The sequence below is a fragment of the Patiria miniata genome, unplaced genomic scaffold (assembly GCF_015706575.1).
Source record: "Patiria miniata isolate m_02_andy unplaced genomic scaffold, ASM1570657v1 HiC_scaffold_21, whole genome shotgun sequence".
Classification (NCBI taxonomy): Eukaryota; Metazoa; Echinodermata; class Asteroidea; order Valvatida; family Asterinidae; genus Patiria; species Patiria miniata.
In genome coordinates, this window is record NW_024037060.1 from 5,756,467 (window position 1) to 5,780,344 (window position 23,878).

At 41.7% G+C, this 23,878-nt stretch overlaps 2 protein-coding genes across 2 annotated transcripts; one reads left to right on the forward strand and one right to left on the reverse strand.

Annotated features, from left to right (window-relative positions):
• Positions 1 to 635: 635 nt before the first annotated feature.
• On the reverse strand, positions 636 to 14,817 carry LOC119729754 (organic cation transporter protein-like). Its single transcript, XM_038202481.1, has 10 exons — positions 14,147 to 14,817; positions 9,199 to 9,302; positions 7,469 to 7,623; positions 6,314 to 6,482; positions 5,224 to 5,365; positions 4,838 to 4,932; positions 4,075 to 4,283; positions 3,131 to 3,239; positions 2,368 to 2,576; positions 636 to 1,787 (listed from the first exon to the last, which is right to left on the reverse strand). The coding sequence occupies exons 1-10, from the start codon at positions 14,612 to 14,614 to the stop codon at positions 1,663 to 1,665; spliced, it is 1,785 nt and encodes a 594-aa protein (XP_038058409.1). The 5' UTR covers positions 14,615 to 14,817; the 3' UTR covers positions 636 to 1,662.
• A 4,626-nt stretch (positions 14,818 to 19,443) lies between these two features.
• LOC119729504 (trace amine-associated receptor 9-like) lies at positions 19,444 to 21,726 on the forward strand. The gene has a single exon (XM_038202083.1). The coding sequence runs from the start codon at positions 19,538 to 19,540 to the stop codon at positions 20,507 to 20,509; it is 972 nt and encodes a 323-aa protein (XP_038058011.1). The 5' UTR covers positions 19,444 to 19,537; the 3' UTR covers positions 20,510 to 21,726.
• Positions 21,727 to 23,878: the final 2,152 nt, after the last annotated feature.

Sequence of the window (23,878 nt, forward strand, 5' to 3'; positions counted from 1 at the left end):
GCAGTGTGGACTTCCGAACAAAAGACGTCCACATAATGTAGGTAGCAGCGACGAAGTGTGGACTTGCCCACGTCCACACAGTGTTTCCCCATTTCTGGAAAACAGGTTTAGAGGCATTTTTGGGTTAGGTTTATCTGTAGCAGAATGAAGAGAAACACTAAAGGGAATCATTGAAAAAAAATTGGGTTGTAAGAGTTTTCACAGTTTGAGAAAAATGAGTTTTTCCACTGGTGTTCCTTAACTACACGAAAAGAAAGGAAAGTCCACACTAGGTATGTGAAACAAGTCTTCGTGTTGCCGCACTACATGTAGGTGTACCTCCATTCAAAGTGGTAGTTGCGACGTTGAGTGCTGCGAGGAGAAACATACACATTACACAGTCATCAATAATCTGTCAACATGATGGAACAATCACTTTAATGTTGATATATTACTCTATAACACGCCTTGCCACTCCGAGGGTGATGTGCAGATTATTATACTGACAGCCACTACCAACCGTAAAAATTCCCACGCTGATGATGTGGAAACTTGTACCTTTATATAATGTTTACATTCGTATAGCCTTGAAGGGATGGCATGTGTTATTTTTTGTTTAATTAAATCAAGAAGGATGTTAACAAAAAATGCAAAGGCCGTAGGCCTATTTTTATTACTGATGTGAACTTTTATTGTCACTTTTCATCATGTAGACAAGGATTTTGATTCAAAATGTGAACAGAATGTTCTTAGTAACACGAAATAATAATTTCACTTATTTTCACAGTCTTTGCTTATCTTCTTCCTATACTGCATTTAAAATTATCTGTGTACAGATTTTGTTTATAAATTGCTATTTTTATAGCAATACAACAGTTGTGCACTTTTGAATGAAACATCAAATAAAAAATATCCGCCATGCATGTTTACTTATGCCATTTTTACTTTACAAATTCCGAATTATTTGCGGTCCGATATTAATGAAGGAGTATATCTTTTTGTGCGTTATGGGCGCAAAACAACTCGTCGTAAAGTGTATTTTTTAGAGGGTTAAAAAGTAAAAAAAAAAAAAAAAAAAAAAAAAACCAACCAGTAACTTGTTCTGTCTCAATAAAAAAAAAGGAAAGGAAAATTTGTCGGAAGAGAACGGCTAGAGCAAGTTTCAACCGTAATATCCCACAGCAAAGATGATTAAATCTCCAAAATGCCATGCTTTGAAGAAAAAAATTCATTCTCTCTTAAACCAAATAATTTATCTAAAATAAGCCCTTAATTATCCCAAAACACCCCTCAACCAACTAATTGAAACTTGAAGTCGTAAAAAAAACTTAATAAGCGTTCGATTACAGCATCAAAATAAGAAATAAGAAAAGAAAATGAAAACTTGCAATGTTCTTTGGAGAATTAAATCCCCTTTCTTCAGATTTGCAGTACACCAAATGAAAAGCCAATTACCAACGACAGAGTTTGACATGACGTTTTTAATGTAGAATTACCCATAACATTTTGTAGCACCCCCAAAAAAGTGTCCACATTAACAAAGACTTCATTCTCCATATCCGAATACTGACGAAATTAAACATACCAATAACCTATCACCAACAACTTAAGGAAGAAAATGGCCGTAATCACAGAAAATGAGCCTTTAGACAGAAAATTGAATTTGTAACTTGGATTCAGACTTCAGACTACCGCTGGTTCAGTTGTAGATTTATCAGTTGAAGACAGTAGAAGGAAGTCTGCAGGAAGTTTAGACGAGTCACTGCTGTCAAAGGAATCCGTCTTACAGCATCCCGGGCTCCAACCCACTACGAAAGAGGAAACAAACCAGTTGGTATGACCATAAAATCAAAGCTGCTTTGAAAAGCTTGCATAAATCATTGGTTTTGGAAAACCTGGCATTTAACAACTCAAAAGACCGTATTTTTCGGCAAATGGAACCCCCGCCCAATTTCTAGTTCCGCCGCTGGCGAATGGCGGCCCTGTTACGTTTACCATGCCACATATTATTTTGGGTGCCAACAGTAGACATATCACGCGTATTGAAGCAAATTTTAGGACATGTGTGTCGGACGAGGCGTACAAAGACAAAAGGCCCGAGTAATCAAGATTTGCGATATTGAAGGACGTTACCAGGGAGTTTAATGTGCGAGATCCATTATATAAATAATCAGCATTGGTCAGTCGAAAGACCCGAAGCACTTCATTATGATCTGCAATCCAGAATGACCTTACGGGCCGTAGAGTGTATTTCTCTTGGGATATTTTCCATAAAGTACATTAGCATTGGTCAGTCGAAGGACCCTCCCTTGATACGCTTAAATCACGGAAGGAATAGCGCCCTCATTCGCTTACACAAAACCCCCAAAAAACTGGCCTAGCACTCACTGGCAACTTTCTCTCCGTCCTGAAGAGTGTCCGGCATGTCACGACCCAAGGTCTCCGGCAGCATCAGAGACAGCATCCCGGCCAGCACGGAGCTGCCTCCGAAGACACAGAGAGGCAGTGGTTGCCAGTACTTGCCTAGGATCAAGATGATGGGGCACAGAACCCCACTCACGCGGGCTGCCATGGAAGATGCTCCCAGGCCAATACTCCTGCCAATTACGAGATGTCATAATTGCATTTTTTTTTTCTAAATTACCTATGACCGTCTTAATATATTGACAAGTAAGTTAGTTTGGAACAATACATCTTTTGTGAATTGAAAATCAAGCCTTTTTCTGTCTTTTTTTATAAAATGTAGAACATTGTACTGATTGTAATGTCCTCGAACTCCAAAAGGGAGAACAAATCATTGATGACAACCGATGGTGTTTTCCTATTAATAATATAATACGAAAAACATTGCATGGCGTTCAGCTCGGTTTAGATGCATAAAATGAAAGAGGAGCAATGTATATAACTGCTGCCACCAAGTGAAAAGTTGTTGTCTAATGACATGCTCGGTGGTCGAGTGGTTAAGACGTCTGCACTAGAAAGCAGGAAGTAGTCGTGGGTTCGATTCCCACCCTAGCAAGGTATTGATCTTTTTCTCGCAAGCTCTCGTACACCACTGATCACACAGTGCTTATTAATATTACGTTGGTGAAGGGCAAAACCCAATATTAAGAAAACAGTTCTCTAATATGTTTACAACAACATTTTATACCTTACGACGGTTGGGTGGATTTCACACGTATAGATGTAGATGTGGTTGAATGCAGCAGTGATGGCGAACTTGCCCGTCATGGCTACCGCCACCCTGCCCGCCCCGAGAGCTGAAAACAATCATCAGAGCTCTATTACCAGTGGTAAAACAAGTGGCTTCCAGTTACAACTATACATTTTTGTTAGGTTAGTGACGGGGCAAAAGCACCTGCAGAGCCAGTACTTGATATGAATGCCAATTGTTTTATTTATCAATTTTAGTTCTTTCTGGTGGTAATGAAACTACGGATTCATTCCTCATAAGTGCCCTAGGCTCTGTAGCTCGGAAGAATTAGAAACCTGTAGAGAGGAGACAATGAAAAGAAGTTACAGTTTTTTTAAGGTCAGAGGAAAACCCCAGAAAAATATGATGGATAAAACCCACGGAATCAGGTAGGGACTGAAAACCCAATCCATAATGTGGTCCGGGCAGGAATCAAACCCGGGCCACAGCGGTAGGAGGGGAGGAAAGTAACCAACCCGACTCCCTATGGAGGGGCAAACCGAAAATTTGAAGATTTGCTCGACCATTTGTAAAAGGAAGACGGCCAAAGTGAATAAACTCAAACTCTACCATTTTGGGTCGATAATTAGTTACATTGTAAAAGGTGTGAATGCTAGTTCTTGTGCATGTGAAGTTATTCGAGTATAATTTTTCTTATTAATCAAATTTGGGAAGTGCGGGTGTAGTTGATATTTTGACCAGCGTTGAAAAAGACGTTGAGCAAAAAGTAACACCCATTTTGTTTTGGGGCGTATTGGCCCGAACCCACAGTCAACAATTCCTGTAGAGCAGCTGATGAAGATAATCGCACAAGTTCGTCCAATGGACGGACGACGTTGTCGGTACACTTTTGGACCAATATTTTGTCAGGTAGACAAACAAAAACACACAAACAAACTTACGAACAAAGATGGTTGCGAGGCAAAACAGGCCTCCGAACATAAAGAATGCGAACATGGTGAATCGCCTTCCGTATTTCTCCATGACGAACCAGCACATCAGATAGCTAGGAATCTCCAATGCTCCCGATACGAAGGCAGCCACGTAGTCGTCTATCCCTAGAGATGAGGTGCTGAGAGATAGCCCATAGTAAACCATACTTGCCACAAACCTGTAGGAAAAGGGTATAGCAGTATCCTTTTCACAACTCATCCGCTGAAGATCACGTGGCAATTAAAAAGTGTCATATTTGGCAAGCGAGTTTCCAAGAACCGCCCCCCCCCCTCGAAAAAAGTTCTGTGACGTCAGCCTGACTCCGTATGTCTTGCGTATAACTTTTCAAGTCTCGTTATGATCTATAATATTTATAATTTCCTTGGGACTGTTTCTGAAATACATTGTAGCTCAGATATAATACACCTTTGCTGCCACCATTGCAGTCATGTTCCCTATATCCAATAACAGTTCTGAATGGTCATGTTTTTGTGCACACAATTAATGAACCAGACTATAATTATTTTCTTCCAGCCTTGATTTGGCTACGCATATTCGAATGGGAACAAACTAAAGATGGCCGCAACATGATAATGGTCTATTATCCGAAACCTACCACAAACGGATTCTTTCAGTACGATCGTCTACAGACGACCACAACCAACGTGACATCGATTATCGATGTTAAATCCACTAGCATACTCAACTTCACTTTTATTTTTTTTTACTCACCAGGCGTAAAACATAATGAGAGTCTTCTTACGGATGTTTGGAGTCCTAAAAAGATCAAGTATCGTAGTCCGACGTACCGGACTCGACTTCTCATCCTGCGAGTAAAACATAAATTCTTATTCAATCAATTATAGTGTTATTTCAAAACATATTTTGAAAGTTTGAAGTTGTAAACGGGTAAATTAATGGTAAAGAATGAGTTGACTTGTGTAAAATGCAGCTTTATTTTTAAACAAAGTTTGAACTTGCATTTTTTTGTGTGGAATAGAATAAATTGATCTCTGTAAAAGTGGGAGTTAATAATGAACAACGTAATTTTGATTATATTTAATGAAATTTTTACAAAATAATTCACATTTTTCCTTAATGATAACTATTCCAGTCACCTCCTCCCGTAGACTCTCAAGTGTCCCAAGGAGATTGTCCGGGACCTTGGTGCCGTTCACCTTGGCGATCTTTGTGATGATTTTCTTGGCTTCCTTGAAGCGACCCTTGGATATCAGCCATCGCGGAGACTCGGGCAGAATTCTAAAAATACACAAAGTCTTAATGCTAGACCTATAAAATGAAATGAACTTCAACGAGTTGAACTTGGTCAGATACTCCTTGCGTCGATCTTTTATACCTGTCCATTTTTAATTTCAATAACGGTAAAATAAAACTATTCATAAATACCTAAGACAGTTTACCCATTCTTATTGGTGGAGAGCCCGTCACGTGGCCGGCCTTAAACGGACGATAAAGGCTGGCTGGTCTTAAATACTTTTCAGTGTCATATAAAATTCGGACTCTTATGAAATCCAGTGCCTTTTACCATTTTATTTGTTGAACGTTAATTCACAAAAACGATTTTCAGCGGCGCCGTATTTTGTATATGGAGTAAAAAAAAAAAAAGGTTTCTCCTTGATGACAATACGTGACTCGAGTCACGAGTCACCAAGCTCGAGTCCAAGTCATCATGGTCGAGTCCGAGTCTGAGTCCGAGTCATTTTCCAATGTGACTCGAGTCAAGTCCGAGTCACGAAAAATGTGACTCGAGTCCGACTCGAGTCCTGGACTCGAGTCCTACAACACTGCCGAAAAGATATTTATGAATGGGAATATTTGTACTTGGTCGGTATTAAACACTATGGTTTGGACCGGTTGGAGTCTGGATGCTGATAATTACCCGAGCCCAATGCGAGGGTAATTATCAGCACTCCCACCGGTCTTAAACAGAGTGTTTAAAACCTCCCAAGCACACATTTATTCCCTTAAAAAACTGTTATGTGTTCTAACAGAACTTCTAACTTACGTTTGAATGTGTCATTTGATAATTATAATTTCTTGACTTTTTAATGTTAGCAGGTTAAAGTTCCAGCACGAAATGTCTCCTTTTTAGTTACGAATCCTTAATTAATTCTCTGGCGAGAAATACAACAAGAGAATCTGGTATGAGAAATAAAAGGATCAACCATGCCAGAGTCCAATACTCACATAAGCATCAGAAAACAGAGGAGATAAGGGAGCGAAATGACCAGCTGCAGGTGACGCCAATCCCGTATAAAGTAGGCACAAAAGGACAGGAGCAGATAGCCAAGAGCAAAGAATATTGCAGACACTGTGCCGACTTTTACACGGTCCTTTGGGCCGACGATCTCGGTAGCTAATGGAGGAGCGGAAACATACTTAACTAGTGAGATAAATCTCATCCTACAATTTAAGAAAACACAATAATCACTCCCCGATTTCGAATTACTTGAAGTCTGATAAAAGTTCTGGCGGTTTGTTTGTACATTAGAGTTGCCGAGAAGCAAACCAAAGAACCTTTTTAGCTGCGGAAAGAAGCTCAAGAAATGATCGCATCTCTCCGTTCGTTAGTAACAAACTTGAGCACATGCGTTTTTGGCAATCAATCACGTTGTCCCCTAGGCCCTCGCAACAACACGTGCATGCTTCAGGTCTCCACTGACCAGCTACTGCAGTCGTGGACAATTGGGTCACGAGGTTACTCGCATTGGGGCTAGCACTGTACTGCACCCAAATTGGGTGTTCCACAAACGCTGCCGCTGCGGCAGCCGCTCCATGCACCAACTGACGTTCAACAAAATAATGGGAATCCTTGTCAATTGACAGTCACGACCACGTGAGTGGTTGTCATGATAAGAACAGACTTTTACATCATGTACATTGACTTATAGGCTACAGCAGGTCTACAGTTAGGCCGCATGCTTCCGAGATCCTTTCAAGCTTGTTCTCTCAGAGCGTTGCATTCACCCACGGCTTGTTGAAGAGCACAGAGAGCTGGCAACTATAACAACGTGGAATATAGACCCTATATGCGTTGCGGATATCTCGGAGGCTGATCTTTGTCATTTTAATTTGCCAAAAATGGATACACAAAAGTTTCACTCATGCATATCCAAGCGACACAAAAGCATTGCCCACCGACTCCGCCCACGAAGTCTGTATGTAATTTAATAGTATGCATGCACAACATACGTCACGAATCAATCACTTATCAGACAATGATTCTTATGATCATGCTTGATTGCTCAGAGGTTCTTCAGTACACTCTGGCTGCTTGAGCCCCTCCCGCCCCCCCCCTTTCTGGCATTAATGATAATAAAATATGATCATGTTTATGATTACGTAAGATGGAAATAATGAGCATAATTCCATATGCACAAGCGGCCGTGACGAAACGCAATGCCATATAAGCCAAGAAGTTGGGAGCAAAAGTCGTCGCAATGGATGAGATGGAGACGAAGATGAGGCTTAGGATGAAAGTTTTCCTTCTTCCGAGCCTGGAAATCGAGAAAACAGGACTTTGAATTATTATTGAAGGACTCACTCCCTAGTACCGAGTATGTAAACGTCGTAAAACTCAAGTAGGCCTTCAACAAAATCGGTAAACAAAAGGTACAAAAACAGTTCGTACCTTACATAATTTTTCACAAAGGAAATTTACAGTGGTACAGAACGTCAGAAAGAACCAGGTATATGGACATAAAAACATGCATGGTTAGGAGGAAAAACACCTAGAGGAATTAAAAAGGGAGGACAAGGAGTGTGGCGGGGGTTGAGAAGGGAGGGGGTGATGCTTGAGGAGGAACAGAGGAGATGGCAGTGCATGAAGTGTTAGATAAGGGGGGGGGGGTTTAATGGGAGGTGATTAGGCAGGGAGAATTAAAAGCCGCCTTCACCGTAAGGCAGCTGAAACCAAACGCACAGATGCGCTTGATAGTGAACATATCGCGATGCCTTCTCGGCCTCTCTTGGCAAGACGTGGTGACAAAATAATGAGGAACTGGAAAGACGCATTGGAGGCCGCTGTTCGTGTCCTTTCTCTATGATCTGACAGTATTTGAGCGCAAGGCAAGCTCGTGCGGTTACGTGTGAGAGAGATGTAGCGGTCTCTCGGCGGCGGTGATGGGGGGGGGGGGGGGGCTTCCGGCGCATGCAAGGAGAGGAAGCGGTCGACCTCATGCTCGATGGGTGGACAACTTGATGAGGTGGAGGGTCTCTCGTGAACTAAAGGCCAAGGGACTGCGGATCGCGGAGAATCCAACAACTCTTGGCACCGCCATTCCGTATTGAAGCGGGAGCCTACGGGCCAAAAGGCTTTCGGCATCATGATGATGCATGATGTCGGATGGATGGTTGATGGGTTGATGGATTGATGGATTGAGGACTGATGGATTGATGGATTGATGGATTGATGGATCGATGGATGATGGATTGATGGATCGATGGATTGATAGATGGATAGTTGGATTAATGGATTGATGGATTGATGGATTGATGGATTGATGGATTGATGGATTGATAGATTGATGGATTGATGGATAATTGGATTAATGGATTGATGGATTGATGGATTGATGGATTGAGGACTATGAATCGATGGATTGATGGATTGATGGATTGTTGGTTAATGGATTGATGGATTGATGGACTGAGGACTGATGACTGATGACTGATGATTGATGATGAAGGAACTAAGAGTTTGATAAGGGGTAAATTAAAATGGGAGGACAGCAAAGGAGGAGAAATACCCCAAAGAGGGTAAGCAAGGTAGATTATCTACAGATATTTCACTGGATGAAACATGAAAAGGTTAGGCATTCCCTTCCTGGATATTGAGTCCGCGTATTGTTGCATTGTCCAAAGAGATCGAATTAATTTGGGGAAAAACTCACTGTGATCGAATACCCAAACCGAATAACCAAAAAATCGAATAACCAAAAAATAAACTTAAAGAAATTCCTAACAGGCACAGTCATGTACTCCTTTCACAGGAAACGTAGACTCTGTCAAAAGGGCTTTATAAGAAAAAAATGTTTCGAAAACAACAACATCTTGAAAAGCTCGGCACTTACCAATCACCCACCGAACCCCAGACTAAGGAGCCCGTCAGTACACCAGCAAACCAGACTGACTGGGCGAGACCCACAAAATCTTCTCTCTCGCACACAAGACGAAACTGTAGAAGCAAAGATACATAATAAAATTGCCATGACATTTTTTTACCATTCTGTAATTACAAGTTTCATGGATGGCTCAGAATAACCGATATGTTTGTTTGGACTCTTTTATTATATTTTTCAAAAGAAAGTTTCTGAGCGTTCACATGCTATTTTGTCATAATATCCTCAAGCAAAACAGGTTAACCCGACCCATTGGCATTCAGGTGTGGCTCGGATGGGGTTCGGGTGGGGAGGGGGACAGTCATGATCTACTTTTTTCTGCATTATACTATTTCTTTTTTTGGGGGGGGGGGGGTACCAGACCTCCATCCCCGGTAAATCCGCCACCGAGTCCTATCAGGGTGCAGACCAGTAAATCGGTCCGAAATTGCCTGCGCCGGCCAAATCACGATTTGCATGCCCTCAAAATCTTCGGTATTTGAGCATGCTGTGGGCCATGAACTTGAGGGATTGTAAAAAATATGGGTGGAAGCCGTGCACAGGACTGGGAGCTTGCAGTTCTGTGTAATTTGGATGTAATTTGGACCCTAAAAGCGCTCTATTTTGCAATGGAGTGTAGGCATCGTTTTTCAAAATGGCGATGGGCTTCAGGACTATTTTCAGGGGTGATCATCTTCAGATGGAAATTTCTCCTAAAAGTCATCAGTTGACCCCCCGAAAATTGAAAAGAAAATGAAAGATGATGAAATAAGCTTTAATTTGATGTGTGTCTCGAATACCTTGGAGAGTTGTGGGTATTTTTCCCGAATTTTGAAGTGGGAGCATTTACCATTGGGGTCTATGGAAGTTTATTTACTGGTCTGCTACCTATATGGGCTTACTTACTGCACATGCGCAGTGTGAGACATCCACTAGTCTTCGCATGTGCGCGATTTTTACCAACATAATCTGGCGCTACGGTGACATAAAATGTCCAAAATGTTTAACGTTTGGTATACCGTGAGGTATATCTAGGTTGTGTAAACTTTAGGTTTACTCCGATCTTAACGATAACCAAGTTAACGATCATTAAATAAAAGGATTTTAGGGGAACAAATTGCTTTGCCCCCTGCTACAACAAAAATCCTGGCGACGCCCATGCATGGCCAGGGAGGGAGGGGGGGGGGGGGAGGGCGAAATAACAAGACTTATTTTAGTCCATACACTTTTTTTCGCCATAACTGATTGCAATAGAACCTCACCAGTTTTCATACCTAAATGCAGAAGTTTCAACAGTTCGTACAATGTGGCCTCGAACCATTCCTTCATTAGCTCAGAGCAACATTTTATTATGCCCTGCAAAACAAGAAAGCCATATATTAAAAACATGTTTTTTTAGATGATAAGCATATGTTACATGAACATAAACTCAAGGACTGAGGCTCCGTCGAACTCCAAATTGAAGTCTACCGACACTGTGTCTGTTTTCGAGTAGTCATAATGCGAACCAAAAAAAATGTCCGACTCGAATATTAGGCAGTTTTTTCTGCTTTCTATACTTTGACTGAAATTTGTCATCACAAATTAATATTCACGAGTAGAAACGAGGAAGAACCAGTTTTCATCAAAGACAAATGGACAATAATTTCACCCCTCTCATTTCCAACAAAAGCCAGCCATTCAGTCAAAGCAGAAAAAAAGCTGCCTAATATTGGAGACGAGATCTACTTTTTTGGGGGTTCACATATTGACTACTCAAAAACAGAAACAGTGTCGGTAGACTTCAATTTGGAGTTTGACGGAGCCTCGTCCTTGGAGTTCATGTAACATATGCTTATTATCTAAAAAAGAAAAGAATGCTTTTATTAATGGCTTTCTTGTTTTTGCAGGGCATAATAAAATGTTGCTCTCAGCTAACGAAGGAATGGTTCGATCGTGGCTACATTGTACGTACTGTTGAAACTTCTGTATTTTGGTATGAAAACTGGTGAGGTACTATTGCAATCAGTTATGGCGAAAAAAGAGAAGTGTATGGACTAAAATAAGTCTTGTTATTTCGCCCCCCCCCCCCCCCCTGGCCATGCATGGGCGTCGCCAGGATTTTTTTCTAGCTTTTTTTTACTATGTACATCATAAAGCCAAGAGGAGTGGTTTTCCACATATTATTTCATTGCTTAAATTACTTAGCCCTAGTATATAGCTTGACTTCGTTTTTTCCTTGTTTACTGTTTCTTATTATGTTCTTTACTTCTCTTTCGTTGTTTATAGATTTTCGTCAAAGTGTATTCTAAGATCCATTAATTCACACTGTGTTGGTTTAAGCTTTCAGGTTTTTGGGGGGACCCAATTAGGTTAATTACCTTAATAAAAAAAAATTGCAAACCAATTCTGGTGATCTTCCATCTAATCCTAGCCAGAGACACCCTCTACGGATATATGCAGTCACCTTTAGTGTGTGACCCCGCGTCAGGCATATCTGAGCCTGACAACCTGGGCTGCCCATATACACGTGCACAAAACAAGGTCACTCATGCACTTGCGGGTAGCAAGTCCACGACTTGACCTCAGACTATGTATACAACATATGTTTCATGTCCATGACCTCCTTATTTATAGTCTACAGACATGTCGAGATTGTGTAAAAAAATTGAACAAGTTGTGTAATATGTTACACAAGTATGGAACGCCAAAAAGGCATTAAATGTGATCGTCGAATCGGTGATGCACTTTTGCAATCGGTGATGCATATTCACGATCGGTGATGGACTTCTGCGACCGGTGATCAACTTTTACTGGTGATGCATATTCACGAGCGGTGATGGACTTTCGTGATCGGTGAGGGACTTCGCGATCAGTGAAGGACTTATTCAATCGGTAATGGACTTGCACGACCGGTGATCAACTTGGCAATCGGTGATGGACTTTCGTGATCGGCGATCAACTTTGCAATCGGTGATGGACTTTTGCGACCGGTGATCATCGACCGGTGAACCGTCCACGATTGCAAATTTAGTCTATCACCGATTGCAAAGTCTGTCACCGATCGTGAATATGCATCACCGATTGCAAAAGTGCATCACCGATTCGATGATCACATTAAATGCCTCTTTGGCGTTCCATAGCAACCAGTTGTGTAAAAAAAATGAACAAGTTGTGTAATATTAATATGTTACACAAGTTGCGTAAAACAACAGTTTACACAACGGGTTGCTAGGTTCATATAGTACACAACCGTTTGATTTTTACACAACCGAAATAACAGTGCATGCAGCGGGTCTAGTTTATCTTCGTTAGTTAATCCCCATTGAATTTTTAGTTTTTGCGAGTTCCCCCATAATGTGCTATTTTCCGGGTTACATGTACAAGAGGACATTAGAGTGAATAATGAGCGATGTATGTTTGTTGAAGTTTAGTTGTGCAGTTTGAGCGGTGAGCAATCAATACAGAGTACAATGGGATTTTTATCAGTCTCGTTAGGTTTACAATTTCCCTCAAACAAAATCCATATCCTTTCTCTATGATATAACCACGTACTGAATGGGATTATGGGCTTTCCCTGTATTGTGTATTATTATATACGCCAGGAACAGCTAGCTCACCATGTGATAGAATGATCAGTCATGCATAAATGCCACTAAGTGTTGCTATATCATATCACTAATCATTATGGCGCCACAAACGAGTTTGGCCGACGTGTGGTTTTTATTCCTCCATGGTTATATATAGCCCTTATTCAACCGTCGTCATTGAAAGTCAGTGAAGGGAAAAGCACAACAATGAAATTACTTCCCCTCCCCGAAAAAACCTCCATAATACCGAAAAAGAAAAGGTTTCACCATTTCAAGCAGGGATGGGACTGGACCTTGTTGGCACGGGGGAAAGAAAGTGTTTCCTAGCCCCATAAATGTGGCCAATTCACTGAACTACCTCCGTAAATAAAGGCCACACTTCCACCATGTACAAAAACATGTCGAACTTTGTCAAATTCTGATTTTCACATTTAGGCTTAGTTTGTACTTTATTTTTGCTTTAGAAGCATACTCACCCTCTTTATAGGCTAATCAGAAAGTGCTGCCTTTGTCAGATGTTCAATTTTCGTGAAATTTCATGTTGAAATTTTGATACGCAAACGTGTGTAAACGAATCTGGAAATTTCACTGACAAAAAAATAGACATCTGAAAAAGGCAGCACTTTCTGATTAGCCTATAAAGAGGGTGAGTATGCTTCTTAAGCAAAAATAAACTACAAACTAAGCCTAAATGTGAAAATCTAAATTTGACAAAGTTCGACATGTTTTTGTACATGGTGGAAGTGTGGCCTTTATTTACGGAGGTAGTCCAGTACATTGGCCACATTTATGGGGCTAAGTGTTTCCCAACTAACTGCTACAATATTTTCCCTGCTAAATTTTACTTTTTAGAAAATGTAATCTATCCCTCTGTGCTGGTAATTGAGTCATTGAAGGGAAAAACTAGGGGCGTACGTATATGGAATTCTATCCACGGTTTGTGCCGTGCGATTCAGCGCGCCTTGCGCGTTCTCGGTACACTGCACTTTGATCGCAATCTTTATTTTTGCGTTGCGTTTTGTCGTTCTCATCGTCATTTTACCCCCAAATTTTCCTCAAATCTTCAAAACCCTGCCCTTTATCTATGATATACCTGCATGTTCTTAAATGTCGCCAACTAGTTTGGTAGGTCAAATAATTTAAAAGTGGATTTTGTTCCCTTATAGGAACCGGGCGCGAAGATACACGATCGCCGATAAAAAAGCACCGCGGGCGGGGGCTCCAGATGATAAAGTTTGCAAACGCCAGTTTTGTGTGGACAAATAGGGTACAAAGTGTTAATTATTGCACCCGTTCCTTATTTGGATTTAATTTGGGGGGGGGGGGGGGAGTGGGACTAAAGTGACCAATACCTCTTCATTGATAGTGGATTTGTAGCGCAATCGGTCGAAATCCCAGCCAGCATCACAGTCGATGACATCCGTCGAGTTGGTAGTTTGGTCGCCGTCTTCCTCATCTTCGAACACGTACCGCTCACACGAGGAGTAAACTCGACTTCCCTGGGAGTCCAACTCGTACGGGATACTCTGGTTCTTCTGCGCTTCCTGACAGGCAGACACCGAGTCCAGCTGGAGCAGGCTGCAGTTGACGGCCTGGCTGGCAGGGATCAGGCACCAATGGTCGGTGTCGGCCGCTAGAAAAACCTGAGCTAGGAACTGACATGCCCCGGGAAGTTGCGTCATGGAAACGACAATTACAAGAAACTTTTGGTATTTGCCAAAATGGCCGATTTTGTGCAAAATGTCCTCGTAATGCATCGTCAATGTTACTGCTTTTAGCGTACAGATCCGTGCTTGGTTCAGCGAGGCGTTCACAATCATATGAGAGTGTGGTAGCCAAGGTTCAAATACTCCTTCGTTTTACTGCGCGTTATTCGTAGCCTTGTTGCCTAGTCTGGTTCCACGCTGAATGTCGTTGTGATGTTGTATTCCCTTAAAAAAACCTCTGGAGCCACGACTAACATGCGCTCTACCCAACTGTGACCGGTGTCTCTGTTGAACATCATAAATATTCATTATTATAAGATGGCATTTTGCGTCGGGGTGATATAAATCAAATTACGTTTTGCCCTTCACCGACGTTTTTTGAACACTGTATACTCAGTGTGTTACCTCGCGAGTGAAAGTTGGAAAAAATCACTCGGGTGGGACTCGAACCCACGACCTCCTGCTTTCTAGTGCAGACATCTGCAAATGTGGAATGTGAAGATATTTGTCGGAAACAAGGAGTAAAAAACCCAACATTTACATAATAAATATAACATTAAAAAGTGATTCCTTGGCCTCTGTAATTTTGTCTTTTTCATAGCAGGTGAATTTGATAATCATGAGCATGTATATTCTTGAGCATTTGGAGAGGGCAAACTGGTCATGCATAGCAGGGGCTCGGGTGTCTGGCGGCTGTCTGACACGATGCCCAAAGATCTTATTTGAATTTAAACAGCAAACCTGGTTATCATCAATAAGGTGCTTTTTGTGCATATATTTCCAATGAGATTTGGGTTGGTCATAGAAAGCTCTGTCTGAAGGTATTCGGGTGTGGTGTTCACATTCAAATGATATTTGTGTTAGTAACAGAAAGCACTGTCTGAAGATATTCGGATGTGGTGTTCACATTCGAATGAGATTTGTGTTAGTAACAGAAAGCACTGTCTGAAGATATTCGGGTGTGGTGTTCACATTCAAATGAGATTTGTGTTAGTAACAGAAAGCACTGTCTGAAGATATTCGGGTGCGGTGTTCACATTCAAATGAGATTTGTGTTAGTAACAGAAAGCACTGTCTGAAGATATTCGGATGCGGTGTTCATCAAATGAGATTTGTGTTAGTAACAGAAAGCACTGTCTGAAGATATTCGGGTGTGGTGTTCACATTCAAATGAGATTTGTGTTAGTTACAGAAAGCACTGTCTGAAGATATTCGGGTGTGGTGTTCACATTCAAATGAGATTTGTGTTAGTAACAGAAAGCACTGTCTGAAGATATTCGGGTGCGGTGTTCACATTCAAATGAGATTTGTGTTAGTAACAGAAAGCACTGTCTGAAGATATTCGGATGCGGTGTTCATCAAATGAGATTTGTGTTAGTAACAGAAAGCACTGTCTGAAGATATTCGGGTGTGGTGTTCACATTCAAATGAGATTTGTGTTAGTAACAGAAAGCACTGTCTGAAGATATTCGGGTGCGGTGTTCACATTCAAATGAGATTTGTGTTAGTAACAGAAAGCACTGTCTGAAGATATTCGGATGCGGTGTTCATCAAATGAGATTTGTGTTAGTAACAGAAAGCACTGTCTGAAGATATTCGGGTGTGGCGTTCACATTCAAATGATATTTGTGTTAGTAACAGAAAGCACTGTCTGAAGATATTCGGATGCGGTGTTCATCAAATGAGATTTGTGTTAGTACGAAAGCACTGTCTGAAGATATTCAGGTGTGGTGTTCACATTCGAATGATATTTGTGTTAGTAACAGAAAGCACTGTCTGAAGATAGTCGGGTGTGGTGTTCACATTCAAATGAAATTTGGGTTGGTCATAGAAAGCACTGTCTAAAGATATTCGGGTGTGGTGTTCACGTTGAGACCGGTGAGACCGGCTGGTGATCTACAAAGGACAAGTTGCCGTCTACCTCCATGTATAGACAGCATGATTTCTTTTGTAACATCGCGGTTCACTTGACTTATATTTTGACCACCACCATGTACCGACCGAGGTTTACAATTTTTCTAACGTTGTGGTTTACTTTAATGCCGCAGTTCAATTTTTCGGCGTTTTGGAAATAATAATCACTACGGAAATGTGTCCTTTTTAGAGCATCATTATATGTGTACGTGACCAAAATGTGTGTGAATTATTAGGAGGAAATACATGAGCTGTACTGGCCTTTGTTAGTCATTGATATAAACAGAATGCATTGCGAATGTCTGCAAGGTCGGTCTGCGGGAGCTATGAAGCACCTTGTTACATACAATGAGCAGCAGGTGGCAATGCTATATACAGACAGCGAAGGCTATTAATTATGATTGGCAGATCGCCACTTATTCTTGAGTATAGTAGCAGACGGATCCCACACACAAGGATTAACGACTCGGCCCAACTCCTGGTTAGACGCGTTATAATGGCCCGTACTGGTGGCAAATAACCATGAATACTTTTCAACAAAGACCACTGCGCGCGGTGGCTTTCAGATTTGCAAGGCTCTGCGCCCGATCTGGTCTCGAAGTCTGTCAATATAGCCTAATTAAAAACGAAATTTTGGTAAATGGTGTTCTCCTCGAAATTTGACGTTTATTTCCCGGGTAAATACTTCATCTATCGGACGACAAAAACTGCACAATACCATCTGTTAGGCCAACAAGAAAAAAGTCTCCGGTATCTGGTATGCGCGCGCGTCGCCGTAGCCATGCGCGTCGGCAAAATGAAAAAGTTTTTTTTTCAATGAAAGATGATGTCTCAAAACCGCCAAACTCACTGGTTTGACTGGAATCCTGCTGCTGCACAATAAACGTGTTTTTAGATTGGGTTATGGTCGAGAATAAGGTTTATGTGGCCTCGCTGGACTCCTATATATTTGCACTAAGTTTAGTCGTGCACCATTTGCAGTCATCAGCCGACATTTGAAGCCCAAAAATCAGGTAAAAAAAAAAAGCCGCGTCGCCGCACCACTTTTTGGGCAAGCTCCATATGCATACCAGAAACCGGAGACTTTTTTGGCCTTATACCCTGACGTATTTATTTTTAAACAATTTTGGAACAATTAAATCTTAAATAAGGAGTTGTTTTGCTTACAGTTTTATGAATATTTCCGTTTTAGATGTCTTGCAAAAACCCAACACAATAGGACACCTGAACAATTCGCGATTACGCGCCAACGGGTATTAATGCCCGTTATCACGCGTCTAACCAATTAAGGCAAGTCCGCTCAGTGCTTTTTGTACTGGAGCCCAGAACAGTCGTTTATCCTGGTGTCTAGGATCCGTGAGTAGCAGAACAAAGCACGATTGACAGCTTCTTTCTGGGTTCATTCCCTTTCAGTTCAATTCAATTCAAACTCACATTTATCTCCATACCAAAATGAAATATAAGCAGAGAATACACGAATAAGTGAACGAATAAGAAAGTGGAATTGCCAGAAGGTGTAAAAGAGGCGAAAATATAGGTATGGAGGCATCATCTAGAAGCCTTGTGTCGAGATGCCTTGGGCGCAGGGGCGGCGGAACGGGGGGGGGGGGGGGCAGGGGGCAGGGGGCACCATATTTACCCAAGTGCTCCTCTTGTGGACATAAAAGTGCCCCCCTCGAGCACAAATGTGCCTCCTCGAGATGACACAAAACTGGCCCTAAAATTGCAGAAAATAATGCATTCAGTAACCATTTCCCAAAATAGTACAGAGAGTTCTTATATTATGAACGAGGAATATGAAAACCAAGCCCCAAAACCCTAACATAATGCGCAGTTTGCATAATGGCCGGTTTTGAAGAGCGCCCCCTATTTGGGAAGATGGTACTACAATGGTCGACATTTCAGCACGGATGTGCCCAAAAAAAAAAAAAAAGCTGGATACGCTGCTGCACCAACGGAAGATACCTTTTACTGAGCAAGTGGCCCTTTTTGGTGATGCCCCCCAGTTTGAAAACCGTTCCACCGCCGCTGCTTGGGTGGACTGACACAAAACAGAAACAAGAACACGCACACACACGGACAGTTGGACCAAGACCTAAGCATGAAAACTTACGGATAAAATATAGAACAGTACACTTGCTGAAAAAAAAACCATTTGCTGAAAAACCAAATGAGAAGCAAGCTGTGTCAGATATTGGGAGCTGAGAGCTCTCCTATTGGCATGTTTGAATCGACCCAAAGATGAGCACCTTATGAAATATTACACACAACAATGACCATCTTTTAGTGTATTGTTTACTTGGGGGTGTTTTTTGATACATGTACGTGAGTATTTAGGTGGGCGCCAATTTTACGGTGGATCCCAATATTACGGTAAGGTGCATCATCTTCACATCAGAACCATGTGAAATAGATCGTTGATAGTCGATGATAATAAACCTGTTCACGTTGTAATTTTTATTTATATTGTACCTTAAGGAATGATTGAGATGGAATCTTTCAAATGACGAAGGTGGCAAATCGGCTACAAGAAGAATTGCATGATTTCATCTTTGTAACCCTTAATGGCTACAAAGATTTGCACGCAGAATAACACAGTGCTGCATCTGTGGGTACATTCGGCAAGATGAATTGTGCACAACTTCTTTTAAATGCATACATAAATGTCCAAACATTCACTTGCAGGAATCATTGCAGGTACCAATGTCAATGATTCCTGCAATGATTGAGTGATGCTGTAAAATTGAAAGGAGAAAAGTACCATTATTAGGCCACCTTATGTCTTTATACAACATTTCACTTTTGGAACATTCCACTGGGGAAAAAAAGACGACATCCCAAAGCGTAGGCAAATAACTAATTAACACCAAGCCAACTGCAGTTTATTATGTGTATCCTCAGCGCTGCATTGCTGTCGTCACGATGACGTAATTCATCACGTGTTTTTCGGTTGCTGGCGGATGGACTTTTTTTTAATAACCGACACACAGTAGTGTATCGCATTCTGGACCTTTTACGCATTCGTAACAAGACCTAGTCGAGTGCGGACTCTAGTGCAGGATTCACCTTTGCCACAACTCGCCTTAAATAAGTTACTGGGCTGCAAGAATCACTGCATGCGAGATGGGTGCTGCAATCACACTACAAGTTGTCCAAAATTGCGCAGGAGTCATCGGTGTGTTGGGAAACACCCTAGTCTGCATAGTCATCTGCCGAGTGCAGTCTATGCACACCCTCACCAATGGTTTGATTCTTAATCAGGCCGCCATCGACTTACTTGGGTCACTGGTCACGCTGATCAGCGCCAATGTGGGCAAACTGGATCCCGTGCCTGACGGCCCCACCGGTGAACTTTACTGTCGTTTGTGGTTCTCCAAATTTCTCAATTGGGCGTTCTTTGCCGCCTCTACCTTCAGTCTGACCGCACTGACTCTTGAGAGGTACCTTGCTATCTTGTTTCCGTTTACCTACCAGACACGATTCACCCGACGTGCCGCTATTCTGGTCGTTATCGCCGTTTGGCTGACTGGGTGTGCTTGCTCCGCGTACAACATAGCCATCAAAAGGTTCAATGGCATCGGATCCTGTGAGTCTGTCAACGTTGGCGGCTCCCAGCTTGTTGGAGTTCTCCTCTTCTGCTTCGAGTACTTGATTCCAGTCACTGTCATGTTGTACGCCTACATTCACATCATAGTGGTGTTGAAGAGGAAAGCTCGAAGAGTCGGTGTGATGGGAGGAAACGGCACGGGGAGTTCAGCGGAGCGCCAGGCGGCTGGTCGTGGGGAGGGTCAGGCAGAGTCTCTGGTCCGTGCACGCAAGAACGTCTTGAAGACACTCTTCATCGTCTTCTGCTCCTTCGTGGTCTGCTGGACACCGAACAAGATCATCTTCTTCATGTTCAACTTTGGCTGGCCTCTTGATTTCCAAGGAGCTCTGTATGTCATCTCAGTGGCCCTGGTAGTCTCCAACTCGGCCGTCAATCCCATCATCTACGCTCTCAAGTACAGACAGTTCCGTCACGGGGTTCTCTACATGTTCGGTGTGCGCTCTAACGCTGACGAAGTCGTGCTTGGGATGTCCTCTACCCAAGGCTGAATTCTTTCCTAACTTTACTCTGACTTGACTCTATAGCCGAGTAAACCTGGGCAGTACATACTGTCGCACCGCACCTCGCACAAATTCCGAATTTCACGGCACGTCATCAATCCTGGTGTTGTCTTTTCCGTCTGTATGAACACGGCACAAGTTGGCGTCCTGTAAAATGTGCCGTAACAACTAAAAGTAGTACATGTTTTAATAGGCCTATGTAACTAAGATTTTCAATAAGGAAGACTATATTTTATTTATTCAAATTTCACCCAGAACGCTAAAGCAAAACAGCCTCCAACAATGTATAAAATAGCTCAGTCAAACGTCAATTATGAAAACAAATATGGTTCATTGACTCTAATTATCTGTATGTTAACCAAATTGTTAAAATAATTATTTGAAATATATTTAACCTAAAAAAGGTCAATGGCTCGTATCGTTAGACATGGCCCGAAAGTAGCTGAAACGTATACATGCACGTTACAGGCATTTTCGTCACTTCAGTAGAACTCTTGAGTGTCTTGATGTTATGTGATGCACTTGTCACCTTAAAGTTTATGTAAAGCACTACAAAATTGTAATATCAATGATCCACTGAAAATAATCCATTCCACTGATTCCTCTTTGTTGACAAAAAATATCGAAGAAACACACTTCAAGACAATACTCTTTCTGATCCCCCCCAACAAAAATTGTGCCACCCCCCCCCTAAAAAAAAGAAGCAAGGAGGGGACCTACTTCCAGTTTTGAAAATCACTTTTCTCGCGGCCATTTTTGTGTGCAATGCTTCGTTTGGAACATTCATGACTGATCAGCTTCTAATGATTTTCATTTAAAACAATCCAACAGTAAGAAGCACTTGCTATACCTGTTGTTTAGTAAATGCTGAACAGTAAAGGAAAAGTTTTATTCATACGGAATCAAGCATTTGGTTTTCCTTAATGGTTTTACTCCAAAGTCAATGCTTTTTCTTTTTGCTCAAACGTCCTAGTATTGTATTTGCTAGTTGTTTTTCATAGTAATACGACCCAATGTCAAGAATAATAGTCGAAAAGCTGCAGCATGCACGGCGTCATTAATTGCGTGACGCGATTATGAATTTCATAATAACCAGCTAGGGGAAAACATAGCAAATTAATTTCACCGATGCATTTGCATCTAGGGAGAATAAAATCAAAGTTGGTGTTCGATTATAGGTTTTCCCGGCCAATTTCCTAAAATGTTCATTCACTTCCGAAAATCGGTCATTCATTTTCGTCTGAATTTCAGAATCGGTCTGAACACGCGTTTCATTTTCGCTACCACAGCATTCGATTCCATTTCAGTTCAATCAATAATTATAAGTGATTGAGCAGCACCTCTCGTTTATGTTCAATCAGATTCGTTAACAAGACTTCTTTTTCGCTTTTAGAGGGCTATTTCAAACTTTGACTATATTCTATTTCACTTTTAGTTTGTGTGATGTAATGTGATGTGATTGTGATCTGCTATTTTGAATGAGAAAAACGTACTTTTGATTACACATTCGCGAAATTATATTCCAGAACTCTGCGCGAAAAAGGTATGCTTGCGTAACGTAATTGGCTGTCTGTTGCTCAAAACTGAATGCACGGACAATGAAAACGATTGAACTTTCGTTGCTTTAAAATGGAAATAAAGACGTGCAAATTCAAAGGAAAACGAATGACCGATTTTCAGAAGTGAATGAACAGTTTAGGAAATTGGCCAAAAAAACCTATATTAAACATCCGACCCGAGCCGTTTTCTTTTCACTGCAAGGTCAGATGAATTCTTTGGTTATCTTGGTAATCTAGTGGAGTAGTAGTGAATATTACTTGTCAAACAGGTTTGATTGTATTTTTGTATGTGCGATCGGCCTGGATTGATATTTCATTAAATTATTTTGTTCTGAAGCTATTCTGATCATTTTCCTCAAAAGTGCACGGGCATATAGTGCGGAAGTCCGAACTCTCGTATGAAATGACGATTCAAATTTTGGAAAAAAAAGAATATGACAAATCATGCAAGATCTTATACCGCGGAGAGGTCTCTTAATGGATCTTGACAATGAAGTTAAGGAAATTAACTGCCTTTTGGCATTGTATGCATGTTCAATCACGAAAGTGCAGCTCAATTGCAGTATTATTTCTCTGAAAACACTCTAGATAATTTAGAGATAATTTAATAAGCTCCTAAGCTGACTATCCTTCCTGCTATCAGTCCATACATCCCAAGCATAAAGGGCATTCGGGCTCTCCAGGGATTAATTAAACCTTTGCCATGGCGTCACACTATTGGTAAGCCCGTATCATACTCGGCGCGAAAGCGAAACGAATGCGAATTTGTGACGTCGTGGCAAGTATTCGCGCTGCGAATTCGTAAAAGTTGAACATATAAAATTTTCAACTCGGGCGAATTTCGCAGCGAACGTTTCATGACGTCAAATTCACTTCGCATTTGCATGAAGTATAAACCGGGCTTAACCACTGAAAATGTATAACCTTGCGATTCGGACTATCGAACTTTGTCGTCCATTCGCACCGTCGAACCTTTGGATTATTTATCCTTACTCTATTTCCGGACGAATCAACACTACGGACTAACGAACTTCGGATTGATGAACCTAGCGTATCCAGCCTTTGATGTCAAGGTGGGGGGTGGGGGGGGGGGTCAACCGCCCGACCGCGCCGAAATGTAGACATGTTTTTTTTTCTCCGGACACTTGGCCTCCGTAAAATAAAAAAGCAGGAGGGGAGGGGGGGGGGGCGGTACCCATCTTCCCAATGGGGGCGCTCTTCAAAACTGACCATTATTATGCACACTGAGAAAAAATATATGCCGATTTTCACGGGGCATTGTTATGGTTTTTGAGCTGGTTTTCTTTTTATGGGTTGATGTCACAACTCTAACCATTTATGTAAATACCGACTGAAAAATATTTAAAAATATTTGTCAAAAACATCCGCCGGAGGGGGGGGGGGGGACCGCAAGGTGCCCCCTGCCCCACCCTCTGGATACGCCAGAACCTTCAGAGTCATTATCGAACCTTCGGACTATCGAACCTTCAGACTAATGAACCTTCGGACTATCGAACCTTCAGACTAATGAACCTTCGGGCTATCGAACCTTCGGACCAATGAACCTTCGGACTATCGGTCCTTCGGACTATCGAGCGGTAGCCGTCCAGTATGGGTGTCCCCTATAAAAGGAAACAAAGGTTATGTGTTTGTCCTCGGGAGTCCATCGTCAAAGCAAAAAAAAAATCATATTTATAAATAAAATCCTCGCATTTTGCGTCCGCATCAACGAGATTTTCAAATTAATAATCTGTCGTGTGTAAGGTCAGCGCCCAGAGGGTGGACAGCCAAATGCGGA

What these genes read in the sequence shown, in the direction of transcription:
- LOC119729754 (XM_038202481.1), bottom strand. Translation starts at nt 14,614, where the DNA reads ATGATTGTGAACGCCTCGCTGAACCAAGCACGGATCTGTACGCTAAAA. An exon ending in AATCCACTATCAATGAAGAG is followed by an intron (nt 9,303 to 14,146) that starts GTATTGGTCACT and finishes TTGCTTCTACAG; the next exon opens with TTTCGTCTTGTGTGCGAGAG. An exon ending in CTCTGTTTTCTGATGCTTAT is followed by an intron (nt 5,366 to 6,313) that starts GTGAGTATTGGA and finishes GTGTATTTTTAG; the next exon opens with AATTCTGCCCGAGTCTCCGC.
- LOC119729504 (XM_038202083.1), top strand. Translation starts at nt 19,538, where the DNA reads ATGGGTGCTGCAATCACACTACAAGTTGTCCAAAATTGCGCAGGAGTC.